The 19,493-nt window shown below is 46.7% G+C and overlaps 1 protein-coding gene across 1 annotated transcript in view; it reads left to right on the forward strand.

Moving 5' to 3' along the window:
- The window catches only part of LOC310777943 (ephrin-B2a-like), a gene marked incomplete at its 5' end in the record, with an annotated part of 10,521 nt that extends 2,492 nt beyond the window's left edge, over positions 1-8,029 (forward strand). Inside the window, 2 exons of the mRNA XM_083638282.1 lie at positions 1,117-1,230; positions 3,512-8,029. Of these exons, the coding sequence (XP_083494408.1) occupies positions 1,117-1,230; positions 3,512-3,921 (524 nt within the window). The 3' untranslated portion in view covers positions 3,922-8,029. The remainder of the gene's footprint in view (positions 1-1,116; positions 1,231-3,511) is intronic.
- Between the last annotated feature and the right edge of the window lie 11,464 nt (positions 8,030-19,493).

A 19,493-nucleotide genomic window follows, 5' to 3' on the forward strand; every position in this document is an offset into this window, starting at 1 on the left:
AACACAAACGTCACAGTTTCATCAACTTTTGTTAACCGCTCACCTTATTTCATTGCCTTCCCCCCCCCCCCCCCCCCCCCTATGAAGCAGCACGGGGACTTCCGGGGTATGCCTACAAAATACGTCATCCCTACGGTGCTCTATTGAGAGCCAACCAAAGAAGCTATTAGCTATCCTCTATGGAACATCAAGCGCCCATATGTGGCTCTCAGGCGCCAGGCTCTGGGCTGGACAGATGAAGCCAATAGAGAGCCGCAGGAATGAGTCCAGAAGTATACTTCCGGGTTCTTCAGTGGAAGAGTCTATATGGGATTTAACATGTAAATGCATAAAATAAGGTCTGTGGTTAACAAAAGTTTATGGGAACGCGAATCTGGGTTCTGCATGATAATCTTCACAAACGTGAATAACATTTATGACTTTTGGAATGTAAATGCGTAAAAATAAAATAAAAAAAAATATGCATAAAAGTTATTCACGTTTGTGAAGATTATCATGCAGAACCCAGATTCGCGTTCCCATAAACTTTTGTTAACCACAGACCTTATTTTATGCATTGAAGTGAAATCCCCATTCTAAAACCCCATAGACTTTTCCACTGAAGAACCACATGGAGGCGATTTCTGGATAAAGCCTACAAAAATACGTCATCCCTGCGGGACTCTATATGCGAAAGTGATAAAAGCTGCAGTTACTCGAATGGCCACTTGAGGCTGGCTCCAAAAGGGAGTTGTTCCCTGTTCACCCCACATTAAAATGCCCAACTTTACAACATGTGACTATTTTTTAATACACTCTATGGTGGCTCTACAAAAAAGAAGAAGCAATAATTTGCTCTTATATGGAATTGGTTGAATTGCAGAAATAATCTTAATAAACTTGAGGCCGCATGAGGAATGACACGGTGCTTTGTGGAAGTGGTAATGAGTTTTTAAATAGTATAGTGAGGAAGCGTTTAGAGGGTCAAGTGGGCTTTTCAAAATTCATAATAGCTCCTAAAGTGCAATTTATCCCTCAAGGAAGCGAGAAGGAACAATGATGGTGTCAAGTCATTAAAGGCGAGTGGAACAATCGATCCAGCGTTAACCTGTGTGTTTCTTATCTGGGTCTTTCCAGATCCCTCTGACCCTATTTCACCCAAAGACAACCCCACCAGACTACCCTACCCTCCAAAGCACCCGGACGGCAAGGACGCCTACAAAGAAAAAAACGAAGTGCTGGACAAGTCAGGTGAGAAGATGGCGCCTTTTTTGCGGCTTAAATCGAGGGAAACCCCGTAAGTCGAGAGTAGGGGAGGATTTATCGGAAAACAACGTGACATTTGGGACCCGCCACTGTTAGCCTAGCTAAGAGCAGATAGCGCTAAGAGGATAGCGCAAAGTGAGTGTGCGAGCGTGTGTGTCTGTGTGTGTGTGTGTGTGTGAGTGTGCGTGCGTGTGTGTGTGTGTGTGTGTGTGTGTGTGTGTGTGTGTGTGACGGGCAGTGAGATGTGTGTGAAAGTGCAGGAGAGAAAAGGTCAGCGATTCATCGGGCGGTAATTGAACGTCGCCTATAAAACTGATAGGCATCTCCGGCTCCTCAAGGACTTATAAGTCCTCCCCCCTCCTCCTCCCCCCACCGGCCCCCCCAAAGTGACATTTTCAGGAAAATGATCCGATCGCTGTCTACCATCTTTAACCACCCCGCTCCTAGAGCACAGACGCACGCTTGTTTCTGCACACAAAAACACACACAGACATACGTGCTCCGAGTGGTTCTTATCTCTGCTATTACATTGCAGTTAAAAAAAAAAACTCCCGAGGAAAGAAAAGAGGAAAAAAAAAGGCCCAACGGCAATTTCCTCCAATGAGCTGTGTTCAGAAAAAACAAAAACAACCAAAAAAGAGGAAAGGACCAAGAAGGGAAAAACAAGCTGACCTATATAAACGTCTCTGTCCTGATTCGGGGGAGGCACCGCGCCGCGCGCTTCTGTTTGCACTCGCAAATCCCTCCGACAACGGCCCCGCGCCATCCCACCGGTTAAATCCACGGCTGGCTGGCAGCGGGATGTGCCGACATCAGCGTTCTTGCTCTCCTTCGCTTTTCCTCTTCCTCCTCTCATATTTTTGAAACATCTCATCCCTTCATCCCGACCCGGGCCAGGAGAGCAGTCACGTGGTCTCGTGGGGCGTCAGAGTGCTCCTGGACAGAGTGTCCGAGGCAGAGTAATCCCTCTTGTAAAACAAGGGAAGGGTCCCTGCTTTGGGCTGGCTGCCATGCCGTCCCCGCCTCCGCCACGCCACGGCAAAAAAAGCGCTTTTAGGCCCTCGAGGTGGGGGGAAGGGGGGGGGGGGGGGAGCAGCGCCCCAGACAGGGAGACGCAGTAATGCGCCTGCCCAGGGAACGAGCTCGTATCCTGGGGGAGGACAGCACAACAGAACAGACCCGCCCTTGAGTGTTGGCCGTGGACCAGAGGCGTCCATCGCTGGGAGCCAGAGCGCAGCTTGTCTTTCATAATTGATGTATCACGATGACATGGAATATCTCTTTTGCGATTCTTCCTTTTCCTCCGTTAGTTAGAAGATGATCTTCCCTTTTTGTGCCTTTTCAAAATGCAATTTATCTAAGTGCCATTTGCCCGTATCTGCCTCAGCCTTTTGTGTCTTGTATCTAGCGCTTGCCCTAGTTTCAAGGTTGCCGCACCGGCTGAATTTGAATAGCCACCGATCGAATGTGACCTTTACACAAAAGCCTCAGAGGCGCAGGCCGCGCTCCGCCGCCATTGTGCTCCTGGCCCGCCTGGCTCACACCTTCACTGCCATGAAAAGATTGTGAGGAGTGAAAAGGCAAAAGCAGGAAGTGGCTGGAAAAAAAGAAGGAAACACTGTGAGGACCCCTCCACTTCCTCCTTTCACTCCTAAACCTCTGAGACCCCCTGCGAAACGAACGTACATCGCTAAGAACCGAAGGCTAATAGGTCGTTCCATTGCAACATCGGCGCGCTGTAAATCCGCCATTTTGGCCTGAAGGCGACTACCGTAATGACGCCAGTTAGAACGATCCCTTTCCGCTCCCGCCATCGCCGTGTTTTCAAAAGTAGCCTAGCCGTCGCTGCATGAAACAACAATAACAACATGTGAGCTAGCAAGCTAGCAAGCTACACTCTGAAAGTTTTACATGCATTTACCGTACATACGTTTTTTGTTTTTTTTATGTTTTTATGTGTGTTCTTTTGTGCGGATTTACACATTTGGTGCCACCAAAACAAGTTCCCCCCGTCGATGCTATTTCGCAAGGACACCCTCGCTGGGCTTAGCGCTGCCCAAGATGCTTGTGATTGGTTTAAAGAAATGTAAACAAGGCATGGTTCCCCCCCCCCCCCCCCCCATACGAGTATAGTTTGAGTCAGACCCTTTCCAGTGCTGGTACAGCGCTCAACGAAGTGTGGAGATAGTCTGGCCAAGCGAGACTCATTTGAAATAAACTCTCAGTCCTTTAATTGTCTCTCTCTCTCTCTCTTCCCGTCTCCCAGGTGTCTCGCCCAGAGAGGGCGAGGGGAACAGCGGGCCGGGCGGCAAGTCGTCCAGCGTGATCGGCTCGGAGGTGGCCCTGTTCGCCGGCATCGCCTCGGGCAGCGTCATCTTCATCATCATCATCATCATGCTGGTGCTGCTGCTGCTCAAGTACCGCCGACGGCACCGCAAGCACTCGCCCCAGCACGCCGCCACGCTGTCCCTCAGCACGCTGGCCACGCCCAAGAGGGGCGGGTCGGGAGGCAACAACAACGGCTCCGAGCCCAGCGACATCATCATCCCGCTCAGGACTGCCGACTCGGTCTTCTGCCCGCACTACGAGAAGGTCAGCGGAGACTACGGCCACCCGGTCTACATCGTGCAGGAGATGCCTCCGCAGAGCCCAGCCAACATCTACTACAAAGTGTGAGCTTTGAAGACGCGAGAAGAGACACGTTATTGGGACATGTCGATCCCTCCCCCTGGCAGAAGAGCGGGCTTTTTGGTTCTGTCTGGCGCAGCCGGCACACCCCGCGAACACTCTCTCTCTCTCTCTCTCTCTCTCTCTTTCTCCCTCTCTCTCCCTCTCTCCCGCTGTCTCAATCTCTTTCAACCCTCCTCCTCCTCCTCTCCTCTGATGTTTGGTCGCTCCCTTCTCTCGTTTTTATTTCAAAAAAGTCGTACTACCCATATACTTTGTCGTGCTGGTCTGTTCTTAGTACAAGGTTGTCGTGGACGGGATGGGAGAAGGCCTCCGCCACCAACGCTGCTCTCCGGGGTTTTTCAAGGGAAGAATCGAGGAGGACAATCTCTTCTTCAACCCCCCCCCCCCCAACACACACACACACAAACACACACACACACACACACACACCCCTCCACCCATAGTGGCTCCCTGTTTTGTTTCGCGCACCATGACCGGGAACTGAACCGCGCCTCGTGTCGCTTGTGTCGCGGGATCAGGAACTGAACCGCGCCTCGTGTCGCTTGTGTCGCGGGATCAGAAAGATGGACAGATGTGACAGCGTCCCCCCCCCCCCCCCTACTTAAAGATGGGAAGACGGATGTATGGACGTGAAGGTTTGAGATGAGGAGAGGAAGGAGTTTTGTGGGGCACCTCACCTTAAAGAGAGACTGCTGCTTGGAAAAGAGAGGGAAAGAGACCAAAAAAAGAATGAACGGAGAGGAGAGGTAAAAGGAGGATACGGGCCGACCATGAACTGGCGTGGCAAAATGGCGGCCGCCGTTGTCTCGCTACAATAGCCAGAGAGACTCTGTGGATTTACCAGCCGGAAGCGGAAAAGGAGTGGGACTCTGAGGGATCCTCTCTGGGACTTTTTTCTGGCTGACTCACGGAGATCACCCACTCACCCTGTCACCCACACACACACACACATACACACTCACTCACTCACTCACTCACCCACCCACACACACACACACACACACACACACACACCCACACACACACACACACACACACACACACACACACACACACAGACACACTCTCTCAGTCATTGTGAACTGTTTGGGTCCTACCGCGGACGACACCACCTCTCCTCATCCCCGACTACATGTTGTGTTTTTAGCTCAACAATTCTTTCACGTGTTACTTGAAGGTTTTGAGAGAGAAAAAATATCCCCTTTTTGTTTGTATTTATGTATAGCATTTACTATTATTTTTTGGTCATATGTGGTTGTCATACCCTGGTATAGTGCAAGTGCAGATAGAGGTTTGCTTTTCCCTTCAGTGACGTGTGCTTATCGCAACTCATATCCTAGAAATACGAGTGGCCCACACGGTGTCGGCCAGGAGCGACGCGGGGGGCCTGAGGAGAAGGAGCGAGGATTTTGATTTAGCGCCCCCTCTCGCCAGGAGGGCGGCAGGGCCTCTGTGGAATCAGGTCTGCCCAGGTGGCTTCTGGGTAAGGGTGGAGGTCTTTCATATACATAGAGCAGCACTTTTAACCCTTTTTGGTACCTCCACCCTCCATGCCGGTCCAGGGAGAGACAGTGATAGTTAGGAGATAGGAGAGCAGCTGCACCCCGCCACCAGTCGGTCCACGGTCAAATTTGAGTAGCGAGGGCTAGCCCTGAACTTTTCAGAAACGGGCCCCTTTTCGAATGGGAAGGCGTCAGGGCAATAAGAAATCCAACTGGCCTTACTGCATCAAGTGAAGAAGAGGCCCCGGGTCTAGGTGAGGTTTAGCGCGGCCGGCGGCCGAAGCCGCTCCAGGTACTGTAATGTTTTACCCCTAGGGTGTCCGCGGATGAGTAAGGGTGCCCCCAAGGGCCCAAAGCAGAGTGACCGGTGCTCTCCTATTCACGTTGAAAAAGCACAGGGACATCTACTTAACATTGTCACCGTTTCTCCATTTTTCATTTGCATTTCCATATTGTGAGTTTTCATTTTCCTTCCTTTTTTTTTTTTTTTTTTTTTACAAAATAGATGTACATTTAAAAAAGGACATTAAAAAGACGAAAAAAGTCAAAACAACAACAACAACAACAACAAGGAAAAAGCAGAATTTATTTATGATAGACACATAGAGCACAGGTGTTGTCAGGCGGTATGGAGAAGAAGAAGAAGAAGAAGTAACGTTAATATATTATGGTATAAGTGCACATTATGCAAGCTAGGTTTTTGATTATTTGATATCTCATTTGAGTCCCACATTTTCACGAGCGCTCGCTCGCCCCAGGGCGGCTGCCTCTTCCTGAGACACAGGGCTAGGTCCTGGGGAGGGGACTAGGGGGGCAGCCGGACCCCCGGCCCGAGGGGAGAGGAGTTATCTGACCCGAAATAGCTCACATGGGTGTCTCCCACACTCACTCACTTGTAGCATCTCCCAAAGTATGATTCCCACGAACACCCAGTGCCCCCCCCCCACCCCAACGCCTCCTCATAAGCACCCCCCATATTTTCTCAGTGCGTGTGTATGTGTGTGTGTGTGTGTGTGTGTGTAAGTGTGTGTGCGTGTGTGTGCCGCCTCCTCTTGAGCAAGTCTATATCGTGGTAGACGGTGACTTCGGTTCACACTCGTCGTTGTCGTTGGCTTAGGGGGCATTATGACTGGATTGTGACTTAGGCCAAAACCCCAAACATAACAGTATATCAGCCCGCCATTAACATTGTCATCCGTTCATGAGATTTGAAATGTTCATGAAATCATCAAATTTCACCGAAAAGCCAAGCCTTGTATGATCTGAGGTTTGTGCCTCTAAGAGGCTACAAAATCTGCAAATATGCAATTTTTATTTATTTTTTTAATCAATCCTGAGAAGAAGAAAAAAAACAAAACACCTACGGAAAGTGTTCTTAACCACTGAAAGATGTAACAACACACAAAATGACACAAAACTAGCAAAGTATGTCACACGAGCCTGCTGTTAGTTTCTTTCCCTTTTATTTTCATTTGTAGTTTAATTTTAACCTTTTCTGTTTTGACTATGTGCCGTAGTACAAAGGTAAACTGTGAAAAATGAAACCATTAGAAAAAGTGTATCACACCTGGACAGGTATATTTAAGAAAAGGTGGGGGGAAAAAGAACATCACAAACAAATGGCTGTTTAGTTGCTGTCTGTCTGCGGCAGAATATGACAATCTTATTAGTTTCTTTGAATCTGACGTGCTTCTCCTAGTCCTTCTTTGGCCGACTCTCTCCCAGCGCCGACACAGCGATGTCGGGAGAGTGCTGGCGTCCAGGCTAGGAGACGCACCTCAGGCTACTGTAAAATGCCTTGCTCGTATGGTCAGCCCTCGGTCACTTGACTCAGTAATTTTGCACCGTACTTCTGTAGGTAAGAAACTGTAAATACATTAATGTTTGTATTGTATATGGATCCTGGGTTGTTACGATAGCCTTATTCACCTTTTTAGGAAAGTAAATGGAGAAAAAAAGTATCGGAAAAAATGGAATACACTTCAGTAAAACAGAGCATACTACTTTTTTGGTAAATAGCTTGTGTAAATATTGACCAGAACCCAATAAAAAAACATTTTTTTATAAACTCTTAAAGTAAGATGTTTTGTATAAAATCTGAATTTTTTGCTATGTATTTTAGCTAGCGCTCGTTGGAAAGCCTGTGTCCTCCCACTCCCTCCCCTTTTGCACTGTTTCCATGGTAATTTGGTTTAAAAAAAAAAGATGAGAGAAAAGTTGCCAAACCGACTGCTGCATATTTGTGCCATAAGTGTGTACCATAAATATTTATTGAATTCGTTTTTTTTTCTTTTCCTTTTTTTGTTCTGTTCATGATTTGATTTCAGTCCAGTTTGTAAGTAACACAGTATTATAATTGCATTGTTTGTTCGTCAACCCCCTGGTTTTCTTTCGTCTGTCATGGTTACCGGGTGGCTGTTGCCCCCCCCCCCCCCCCCCCCCGCCACCTTGCAGTATGAGATGGCCAGGCCGTGGGAAACGGTTTCAACATTCAAAAATTTAAAACAAAATGAAAAGTGAGGAAAAATGACACACATTCCACCAGTCTGTTACGAACTGAAAATGTTTTTCAATAAAATGTTTTTCCTATGGACGCATTGTCTAGCTATGTTGCTTTGTTATTCTGCTCTCTGTGGAGTGCACTCTCACATTAATACGTGTGTGTGCGTGTGAGTGTGCGTGTGTGTGTGTGTGCGTGTGTGTGTGTGTGTGTGTGTGTGTGTGTGCACACCTGTGTGTGTGCACATGTGTGTGTGTGTGTTTAGTTCCACAGAACTTGACAATGAAAGAGCGAGGTGATATGGCAGTTTCATTTACTATTTGACTTATCTCACTGTTGTCTACGCAGGAACACGAGCCGGCGAGCTTTCACACCATCCACCATCTCAATCCGTATCCAGTGTGGCCGTATCATTACATGAACCACATACTTTCAGATTTGGAACGCAGCACTCGAGCACATTGCTGGAAGTGTTGTGCCCCGAAATGTGCATCTCCAAAATAGTTTACTTGTACAAGAAGTGACAAAAGAGAAAGCCAACAGCAATCCACAAACGTATCCTGATCCAGCCCAGGGAGATAGACTACACGAGATACACTGCCAGCTGTGGCACCGTGAGAACAGACAGGATGGAAGACATAGCTGAGGATCTTAAAGGGACAGCTCACCCTAAAATCCAAAATACATATTTTTCCTCTCTCACCTGTAGTGCTATTTATCCATCTATATTTTGGTGCTCGAAGCACCAAAAGAATACATTTGACAAACTCAACAGCATTGTCTCTTTCCAGAAATCATGACCCGGTTACTCAAGATAATGCACAGACTTTGTTGTGAGCAGTTTCATGTAGGAACTATTTTCTTTTGCAGTCTCATCATGTAGGAACTAGCTAGCAGCTAGTGGGTGTAGTTCGGTCAAAAGAAAAATAGTTCCTCCATGAAACTGCTCATAACAAGGTCTGTGGATGATCTTGAGTAACGGTGTCATGATTTCTGGAAAGAGACATTGCTGTTGAGTTTGTCAAATGTATTTTTTTAGTGCGTCGACCACCACAAGCCGAGTGCCATCCAGTTCCATTGTATTGGAGAGAAGGCATGAAACTCTGTATCTGTCGATATCTCCAAAACTCAGGCAACTAACCCCAAACGATAGAGATGGATAAATAGCACTGCAGGTGAGAGGGAATATATATGTGTTTTGGATTTTAGGGTGAGCTGTTCCTTTAAAGGCTAGGCTGAAGGCCAGCTCTGTGGGTGCAGGCCGGTCAGACCGGGCCTGCTCATGTAATGGAGGCAGTGATTGCATGCAGCATATGGGCCCGTTTATGGCAGCCAGTGAGTCAGCCATGTTGTTTTGTAGACAGCCAGTAAATCCAGACAACTAGCCTGTATAACCTGCCAGTGAGTCACACAGATCAACCTGACAAAATACAGCCAGGCAGATTAGCCAGTATACCAACAAGCCAGTGCCGCTCAGCCAGCCATCAGCTCTGCTGATCAGCTCAAAAACTCACAAGCCAAACAGTCGGCAAGCCAGGATAGGTACAGTAGCAAGCCAAGCTAATATGTGCCAGCCAAACAGCCAGCTAGCCAGCCAGTGGCTGGCTTGGTGCTGCCCTGGCTTACATACACTCCCTGGATTGTGGGTTGTAACGTTATAGCTGACAGGCTAGCTAAACAGCCAACAAACGAATGAGCGAGCCAGCATTTCTTGGCTAAATCTAGATCAGAGCAGTCACGGGTTTTGGTGGAACTGCAGAGTTTTTGGAATGAAAAGCCGTTCTCATATTCAGCTAGAATAGAGCAGTCTGCTAAACCTGGCTATTCATGCATATCATCCTCCTCCTGGCCATATCGAAGCTCCACTATTTGACAAGCACTTTAAGCACTGTTTAGTTAGACATTGCCCATCGACAAAACATGGGACTGTCTTTCCCTGTTTTCTATTATTATCTGTTCTCCGCCACATCCGAGGAGAGTATTGAAGATATTAAAGCTGCTGGCTATAAATTCATCATTTCTATTGTCTTCGGAAACATTTGTCTGTTTACGAGAGGCAAAAGCCGAAAATTAAAATGTCTTCATCCCTCTGGAGCGCTCCTTATTGTTTATCAAGAAACTGCCTGAGACGACGAGATGAAAAGGCAGGGAACAAATAGAGAGGCTCCCATCACTCGCTCTCGGTGGTCGGCCACTCCGCCATCGCCTCGCGTCTCGCTCGCTCGTACTCTTTGATGGGGAGGATGAGGAGGGGGGGAGGTGGAGAGAAAACGTTCAGATGTTTTCCTATTTAACGTTTCCGTTTCATCTCCCCCCGCTTCCACGGCGTGCCGTCGAGAGGCGGCGAGGCGTTTTGCAGGGAGGGTGTTTCATGGATTTGTTCATTTTGAGGAGGCTGAGGAGTTTGTCATTGGGGAGTAGTCCACTTTTTTTAAGGCCCTAGCCTCACTCTGTAAGTGTCTGTAATTTAAACCCCCCTTAAGAACCGGAGGGCAGTGTCTCAAACACCCAGGAGCTTCCTGTGTCAGCGCTCATTTATGTCTCCGCTCGGAAGGCAAACACCGGGCTCTGCACTGTGGTCGGAGCTGTTTGAGTAGGATGGAATCCCTGCAGGCTTGCTTTGAATGCAAAGTCAGTGTTGGCTGAAATATGGTGTTCTGGGGGTGTGATGAGGGAGCGAGAGAGAAAGAACAACCCAGAAAACTTTTATTCTGCATATTATGAACACAGAACTTGTCATCTTCAAAAACGCTCGCTACATTATGAGACACATGCGTTTGAAGTTCGGCATTGATTTCCGCCTCTCTCTCCTCCGCAACATTTGCAGGCGGGCAGAGGCAGAGGCAGACTCATCGCATGAGTAAGTGATTTGCTCAATCATCATGCATGATGTACAATTGGGTCCTGTGGCTGCGGACGGAATGCCAGCCTCCTTTCTGATGCTGTGACGCCAGCAAACGAAATAAAAGTCATAAGAGCGCGTCAACATCTTAGAAGATAAGAGTATATAATCCTCACAGAAACTATTGATTCATATTCTGTGACTCATCCAGGAATAGGGATTCCTCTCATGGGTGTGCACGCATGGACGACATCCGTCATATTAGTGAGGCCTCTTAACATGTCAAAATAGATTGCCTGGTCCTGGGGCTCTTATACACATTAGACACACGCTGGAAATTAAGTTGGTCCAGATTATGCGCTGCATTCTTTCACAACTCATGTAAACACATGTAAACTTAAAGGAACACTCCGCCCATTTTCAACCAGCTTTGTATCATTAGAACATCAGTAGTATATCAGAAAACTGTAAACGGTTTTGAAGTCTGCCATTTAGTTATTAATTTGAGTTAGTGTGGACCAGTGATGTCACTGGTCCACACTTTAACACTCAATAACTGTCAAATTAAATGACAGACTTCAAAACAGTTTACAGTTTTCTGATATACTACTGATGTTCTAATGATACAAAGCTGGTTGAAAATGGGCGGAGTGTTCCTTTAAGCTGACCTCAAGAAGTGTATATAGGCTATATATATTTCTTTTAAAACTATTTTTGGGGGAAAATTACGGTAATGACCTGATTCAATATAAAGGCACAGCTCAAAAGATCCACTATCCTACGATGCTTTAATGTAAAGTTAAAAATAATAATAATTCAATAATAAAAAGTGAGTTATTCTTTCATTAATCTTTAAGCAGGTACATTCCTTCTGCTGGATTTCTCATTTTAGAAGGAAAATACCCATATATATATATATACATATATATATATATATATATCCACATGACGATGCGTGCGTACCATTTTTAAAGGGGTGGGACTAGTACACGAACAACGGAAACATTACTCGAGTACTGACATTATGAACGAGTACTTGAGTACCCGAGTACTGCCGCCCATCCCTAATATATATATATATATATATTTTTTTTTTATTATTAGACTATTGCATTTCCAAACAGTGTGAGGAGCCACCTGATGGTGGTGTTCCAGTGAGCTTGTTTGTGACGTTCTGGGTGGAGACCTTGTTGACAGGACCAGCGAGGCATGTCAACATGGCCAACACCTTCAGCTAATTGGAAAGCAGCCCTGAGGTTCATCATACCCAAACAAAACAACGCGTCTCTGTTCCCAGCAGCACGGCACATCTCCCTCAGCCTGTCTGGCTGCTGCCGTGCCGTGCAGACTGCCGGCTCCACCCTGCTCCTTTGTCTCAAATGAATGGAGGCTTTAGTTTCTGTGGATCTCGGCATTACGAGCAGACAGATGGCTTTCAAAAATCACTCAATTCTCACTTTCGTATTACAGTCTTTGCTCTCCTCATATATTTCAATTTGCGGACATCGCTTCTCTGTGTTTTGTGAGCATGTTTCAGCCCAAAATGGTTGTACACCCTCTTCAGTCTCCGCTGTTAGTCATACAATTTCAATATGTCACAAGCATGTGTGACGTGGTGAAACTCTCCGAGTTGGGTGAACACACCCAGGTTAGCTGGGGTAATTGGACAGCGATGGCAGTTGGTGGGGCTATTATCTTGTTTGTCACTGCTTTAATCAGCTGGTCCGTAGCTGCAATTATCAGTTAGCCTACAGGAAGTGGCTAACTGTAACTTGCCTTTTTTAAATATATATATAAACTTTATTTCACATTTTATACTTGGCTGTTATTTCATCTTGTCTCACTCGGGTAATAGAGCTGTCATCAAAACACCTTTGGCACCACTATCTCAAAATTCAGTCTGTTTACTTTTCTGTTAGTGTGTGTGTGTGTGTGTCTGTGTGTGTGTGTGTGTGTCTGTGTGTGTGTGTGCACTGTGCACGTGTGTGTGTGTGTGTGTGTGTGTGTGTGTGTGTGTGTGTCTGTGTGTGTGTGTGCACTGTGCACGTGTGTGTGTGCGTACGCTAGCGTTGGAGTCGTATATATATTTCTACATATTCTGTGTTTGCTTTCCTGTATCTCTCACAGAATGAATATCTGAGTGTACACAGACACAAGGGCTTGACTGACAATCTGTTTGCTATTTGCCTTGAAATATCAGATTTTGTCACGTCGTCGACTGCTGGTGTGATGCAGGTTTCTCATTGACCACAGCTATTTGAACACGACTGGAAAAACTGCAATGAAACTTATTTTTTGTACATATTATTTTTTCATTCAATTGTTCAACTTCATTCGTTGTGTATGAATTCATCTTTTAAAGGCATGATGTATCCTGGTATTATAGTCTTGGTTTCACTGGAGAGATTTCTAAAGGCCTGAATGCTGTTTCACCCTGACTAGAATACAATTGTGGTGGAAACGCATATTTGTCATTTTGTGGGCATGAAAATCATCAAATTTAACAATTGTATTGTATATCATCCATATTTGTCGAACCCTAACGCATAGTTCTCAGCCTTTTGCACGCCAAGGAGCTCTAAACTGACACAAATTAGACCACGGATCCCCATTTGATGAGATTTCTGCTTTAGATGTTTTCGCCGTCATCGGGGGTCCTTCGCGGGCCATGGCCCCCCAAATGAGATTTGTGCCCGCGGGCCAGCCAAGCCCTGTCACTTTTCCCCCGCCCCCCTTTTTTCATATTAAAAGTGAAAATGTTTTCACTATGTTTTGGTGTGCAATAATTCAGAAATAAAGAATAATAATAAAAAAAACAGCCTGGGTGGGTGTGCTCCTTGGTTTGGTACTTGAACTATGACCTACTAGTTTGATTTGTTGTCATTGTGTCAATACCTCAAGATGCACACATTGATTTGGGCAGTCCGGTCATAGCGAGTCAGTGAGAGGTTTTGTTTCTGTAAAGATCAAATGACGTTTCTGGCATTTTTGGCTATATGGTAATTAACTGTAGGCCTACTGCTGGTGTGGAAAAGAAGTCTGAAAAAAAGGACATCATTGTGGATGCAGCAAGGAGATTTCTGGGTGTTGTGTTTTTTGTGTGGAGATGATGTGCAGAAGCTGTTGTTGAGAGAAGCTTTTAGCCTCTCTCAAACAGTTGAGAAGTAGCTGTATTCACCTTATGTAGCCACGCCCACTGTAAGGTCTGAACATAAGGTGAATAGAATCTGGGAAATGTGTGGGATTTCAGTTTATTTTAGTTCAATTCAGTTCAGTTCAGTTTGAATCCAGTAGTTGGCAGTAAACATTTTGGATGCCAACCGCAAACAGAAGAAGAAGAAGAAGAAGAAGCAAGTAGTTGAGCTCGGACTACTTTCAAGAAAAAAAAAATATATATATCTAGCAAAATGGCTGCAAGGTGCTGTTTCCACGCGGCGGCAGGCTCCTTCACCTCCACCAACTGAAGAACAAACCACCCAGCTCCAGCATCGTCCTCACGTCATGAAGAGCTGGAGCCAGAGCCAGAGCCAGAGCCAGCCAGCCGTGGCCTTCCACCAGCAGCCGAGAAGATACACCTGCGGATGCTAGCCAAGCCCACGATGTACCTGCTACTAGCTTAAACGATAGGCCTGCTGGCGGCACCGGCTAGAAGCTAACGTTAGCACAACCCTAGCCTACCACGCGCACCTGACGGCGATGCTCAACGTAGGCCTACTGACTGCTTTCAAACATGCCTTAACATAGCAATGTGTGAGAATTCATTCTCCACTCTGAGAAACGTTTTTTTCCGGACCATAGAGACGTAGCCTTAAAGAAAGAAAGGACCAGCTGGTTCAGCGTGCATTTGAGAGCGACATAACCCGAAAATGCACAACCCGAATGGAAGCACAGCGTTCTTCTCAGGAGGTTCAGCATCAACACTCGCTGCCTGCAGCTCTTCTAAAAGTAAGACATGCTGTTCATTTATTCACTTAATAATGATGCCGGCCCTGGCTTTGTTCATATTGAATGATAGCCGACTGAACGAATATTGAATGGTTGTTGTTGGGTCTGAATTTATTCTGTAAGGATTGTGTAGTCTATTTAAATCAGCCTGTTTTCACCTATGCATAAGGGCGCGTGCATTGCGCCCACTGCGGTGTGTGTGTGTGTGTGTGTGTGTGTGAGAGAGAGAGACCGAGCTCATACTGGCTTGTAGTCTATTTCAAATAGCCTGCCTGCTTGTTTTCGCGGTCACCAATGCGTAATGATGCGCGCATTGCGCACCGTGTGTGTGTGTGTGTGAGAGAGAACGGGAGAAACCTCAGACTTGCCTTGCAGTGTGCACGTAGGCTATATTTTGTGCAGTGTGTGTCTGTGTGAAAGACATGCTTTTGAAATTACATTTTTGTGTGTTGGTTGTTGACAGCAGTGTATTGTGTTGTTATTGTCCTGCCATAAGATGTGCTCTGTAGCCGGCCCCTGTTTGACTAAAGAAAGTGTATGAAACCCATGCAAAACGGATATACATCATGTCATTGTGTTTCTTGTGGAATAGTGAAAATCAATGATCCACCTTTTTTTTCCTGGGGACCCCCTGAAGGAGCCCTGGGGGGGCTGCCTTCATGGTGATACAGAATGTAGAAGCGCTGTCACCGTCAGACGTCAGTCAAAGTCACCGACAATGAACCAGGTGGTGCGTCGGTGCAGGAGTCCCGCCCTCCCGCTGTCTGCACCGACCCGGGAGCTGTCAGTCAGCCTGTCGTCATGGGGATATCCTCCCCTTGAACCCCTCCGCTATGTTTGTTGCCAGAGTCACAGCAGCATCATTAGAGCCGTGTCACTTCCACTATAATGGACCCCCAAGGAGACCCCGCCCCGTTTCAAGCTCTCTCTGCTCGGCCTCTGTCCCAGGGATGACTCACCCCAAACACACACACACACGCGCGCACGGACACACGCACAGACACACACACACACACACGCACGCACAGACTAGTGCTGCACGATTTGGGGAAAAGGTGCGATTAGCGATTAGGGTGGACAATATTGCGATTGCGATTGTGATTGCGATTTTTTTTTTACCTTTATTTATACAGGGGGAGTCTCACTGAGAGCAATGCTCTCTTTTTCAGGAGTGCCCTGTTCACATTCACACACACATTCATACCTGGAAGCTGACCAGTACAACCACAGTCTGATCTGCTGGCCACTGATCAGCTCCACTGGAGCAGTTGGGGTTAAGGCCTTGCTCAAGGGCACCTCAGTGGTGGTAATGAGGGAGGGGCAAGCGCTGCCTTTTCACTTTCCCCACCCAGATTTATCCTGCCGGTCCCGGGGATTGAAGCTCGCTTCTCTAACCGTTGGGCCACCACTGCCACTAGGTATCTAGGGATGTGCCGGCATGAGTTTTTGACGGTATGATAACCTTGGACAAAAATACCACGGTTTCACATATCACAGACTAAAATACATGAAATATGTTACAATTTAAAATATATTAAAACTAAAAAAATAAAACAATTTGAAATTAAATTATCTTTACAAAAAAATAAAACATTTTGAGACATTTGCCTGTCCCAAACATGTAAAAAAGAAACACCAGTCAAATAGAAACTGCACTGTGTTACAGCACATAGAAGATGGCTCAGCAAAGTTGCAAAGTTAGTTACATGTCTGTCCAGCAATACTAATGAATGATACACCCCGTTTATTTATTTTGTAGCGACAGATGGCCTTAAACGCCACACTCACGTGACGCTTCTTGAGAGAGAGAGGTGAGAACGTGCATCTGCAGACTTTTAACGAGGGGACCATGAAGGCGTCATGTGACAGGCTAGTTAGCTAGCCTGGAGGTGATGCTGCCAGTGCTGGCAGCTGCGACAGTGTTTTGCTATCAACCTTGTTAATCTCGTTATATTCTTCATCACAGCGGGTCATCCCCACTGTGTACTTAATCGCGCACTAGTTCTGCATAAGCACCTGCAGCTCTCTCCTTATTTTACTGACGTTCTCACTGATCACACGGCTGTTTACATGCGTTTCTGAACGAACGGCTAGCTAGTTATTAGCATAGCTTGCTGTTAGCGATCATGGATGTTCTCTCTCGCCCTCTCTGTAGATAATATGTACCTTGCTGCACATAACATTACTTATTTGCGGGAGTGCATGGGAGAAGTCTCCCGCTAGTATTGATGCCCAGTGTGATGGCTGAGAAACGTGTGTTTGCTGCGTCGCGTGTAACGTTAGTTTAAAGGAGGCTCTCACACACACACACTCAAAAAGACGTGAAAAAAATAAAATAATCGCACACTTTTGCGGTTATGCAATCGCACGTGCTGACATCGCGATTGCGATTGCGATTCGATTAATCGTGCAGCACTAGCACAGACACACACACACACACACACACACACACACACACTTAACGTAGCAGGCTGGCATCTTCGGACGAGTGAAAGAATAATAATAATTACCCGCCGTCAGTGGCCAACTTCGCAGTTCAGACTTCATTTCCGTTACAACATTGGTTATCGCTGTCTGCTTGGTACTGTAACTGACGAGAGAGACGTGCTGCTCGGTGATAGCAGTTCCCTCGCTGTGGTAAGAAAGCCAGCAGTGATGGGAGTTGTAGTAAGAAAGCCAGCAGTGATGGGAGTTGTAGTAAGAAAGCCAGCAGTGATGGGAGTTGTAGTAAGAAAGCCAGCAGTGATGGGAGTTGTAGTAAGAAAGCCAGCAGTGATGGGAGTTGTAGTAAGAAAGCCAGCAGTGATGGGAGTTGTAGTAAGAAAGCCAGCAGTGATGGGAGTTGTAGTAAGAAAGCCAGCAGTGATGGGAGTTGTAGTAAGAAAGCCAGCAGTGATGGGAGTTGTAGTAAGAAAGCCAGCAGTGATGGGAGTTGTAGTAAGAAAACCAGCAGTGATGGGAGTTGTAGTAAGAAAGCCAGCAGTGATGGGAGTTGTAGTAAGAAAGCCAGCAGTGATGGGAGTTGTAGTAAGAAAGCCAGCAGTGATGGGAGTTGTAGTAAGAAAGCCAGCAGTGATGGGAGTTGCGGTAACGTTAGCTTGACGAGCAGCAACACTTTGATGTTTGCCTCATTTGTGCATGGCTCCTTGATGCCACATGTTCAAAATATTGAATGTTTTGACACAACACACAACCTGCATTTTGCGTGGCCCGGGCTTGGAGGTGCGCAGAATTATATAAAAAAGGGAGCAAGTGGGCACTGTTTGCTTCCATTTTTGTCCCACTGATGAGGTCAGTGACATCTTTAGTGACCAAAATCATCTTATGACATGACTGATGATGTCATAGGCACTAATGATGTTATAGGCATTGTGACATCATCTCGTCTGGTCTTGCATTGTTTGTTTCTTTCGTCTTGTCACATGTTTATGGGACTATTTGATTACGTGCGGACTCGCTTGGATCCCTCACGCATCCGAGCGTCAGAGCTTGCCGTGTGTCGGAACTCTCCTGGAGGCCATGTCAGCTAAAGCTATATGGGTTAGCTAATGCCTGATTCATTGTTTTTCTGTTCTCATGTTATCGGATCATAATGCCAGTCAATCCTCCATAGACACGATAGAATACGAGTCTGAATTGTATATTGAGAATATGACTGGGCGCCGATCCGTAACAATCTCAAATCTTGTGCACAACTTTGTTTACAACCTTTTTTTGCCCAGAATTTCTCTTTATTCTTCTTCTTATAACTGTAAGTAAGTAAAATGTTAAATTGTTGGGTGGGACTGTCCACTGCAGCTGCCCACACTCACCCATTCAAGATGCTGCATTTAGAGGGGGATGCTGCTGAATGCAGCCAGTCACAACCATGCAACCGTTAATCTGAAGAGGGGGCGGAGGAACAAACTGAAACATGTATTAATTTGTAATGTTTGCAGACTTTCAGCACGCTGCTGTTTAGGCACCTGTGTGTCTGACGAATATCTTCACCCCCTCCCGCCTATCCATTCCAAAACCAATCTCCCATCACCTTGGAGAGGGGAGGATCATCTCACAGTATGGCCGAATACAAGCATTTACCAAAGGAATGCTATTTGAGCCGCTGCCGGCTACTGAGCCTCCACTTCTGGACATGTCTCATCCCCTCATTTCCAACAGTTGGATGCCCTTTTGCCCTTTAGCTCCAGCTGGTGGAGCACAGTCACTCCCCAATCTGTCTCACAGTCACTCCCCAATCTGTCTCACAGTCACTCCCCAATCTGTCTCACAGTCACTCCCCAATCTGTCTCACAGTCACTCCCCAATCTGTCTCACAGTCACTCCCCAACCTGTCTCACAGTCACTCCCCAATCTGTCTCACAGTCACTCCCCAACCTGTCTCACAGTCACTCCCCAATCTGTCTCACAGTCACTCCCCAATCTGTCTCACAGTCACTCCCCAACCTGTCTCACAGTCACTCCCCAACCTGTCTCACAGTCACTCCCCAATCTGTGTTCACAGTCACTCCCCAATCTGTCTCACAGTCACTCCCCAACCTGTGTCACAGTCACTCCCCAATCTGTCTCACAGTCACTCCCCAATCTGTCTCACAGTCACTCCCCAATCTGTCTCACAGTCACTCCCCAATCTGTGTTCACAGTCACTCCCCAATCTGTCTCACAGTCACTCCCCAATCTGTGTCACAGTCACTCCCCAATCTGTCTCACAGTCACTCCCCAATCTGTGTTCACAGTCACTCCCCAATCTGTCTCACAGTCACTCCCCAAT

This window comes from Poromitra crassiceps (genome assembly GCF_964638095.1).
Source record: "Poromitra crassiceps genome assembly, chromosome: 6".
NCBI classification, from domain to species: Eukaryota; Metazoa; Chordata; class Actinopteri; order Beryciformes; family Melamphaidae; genus Poromitra; species Poromitra crassiceps.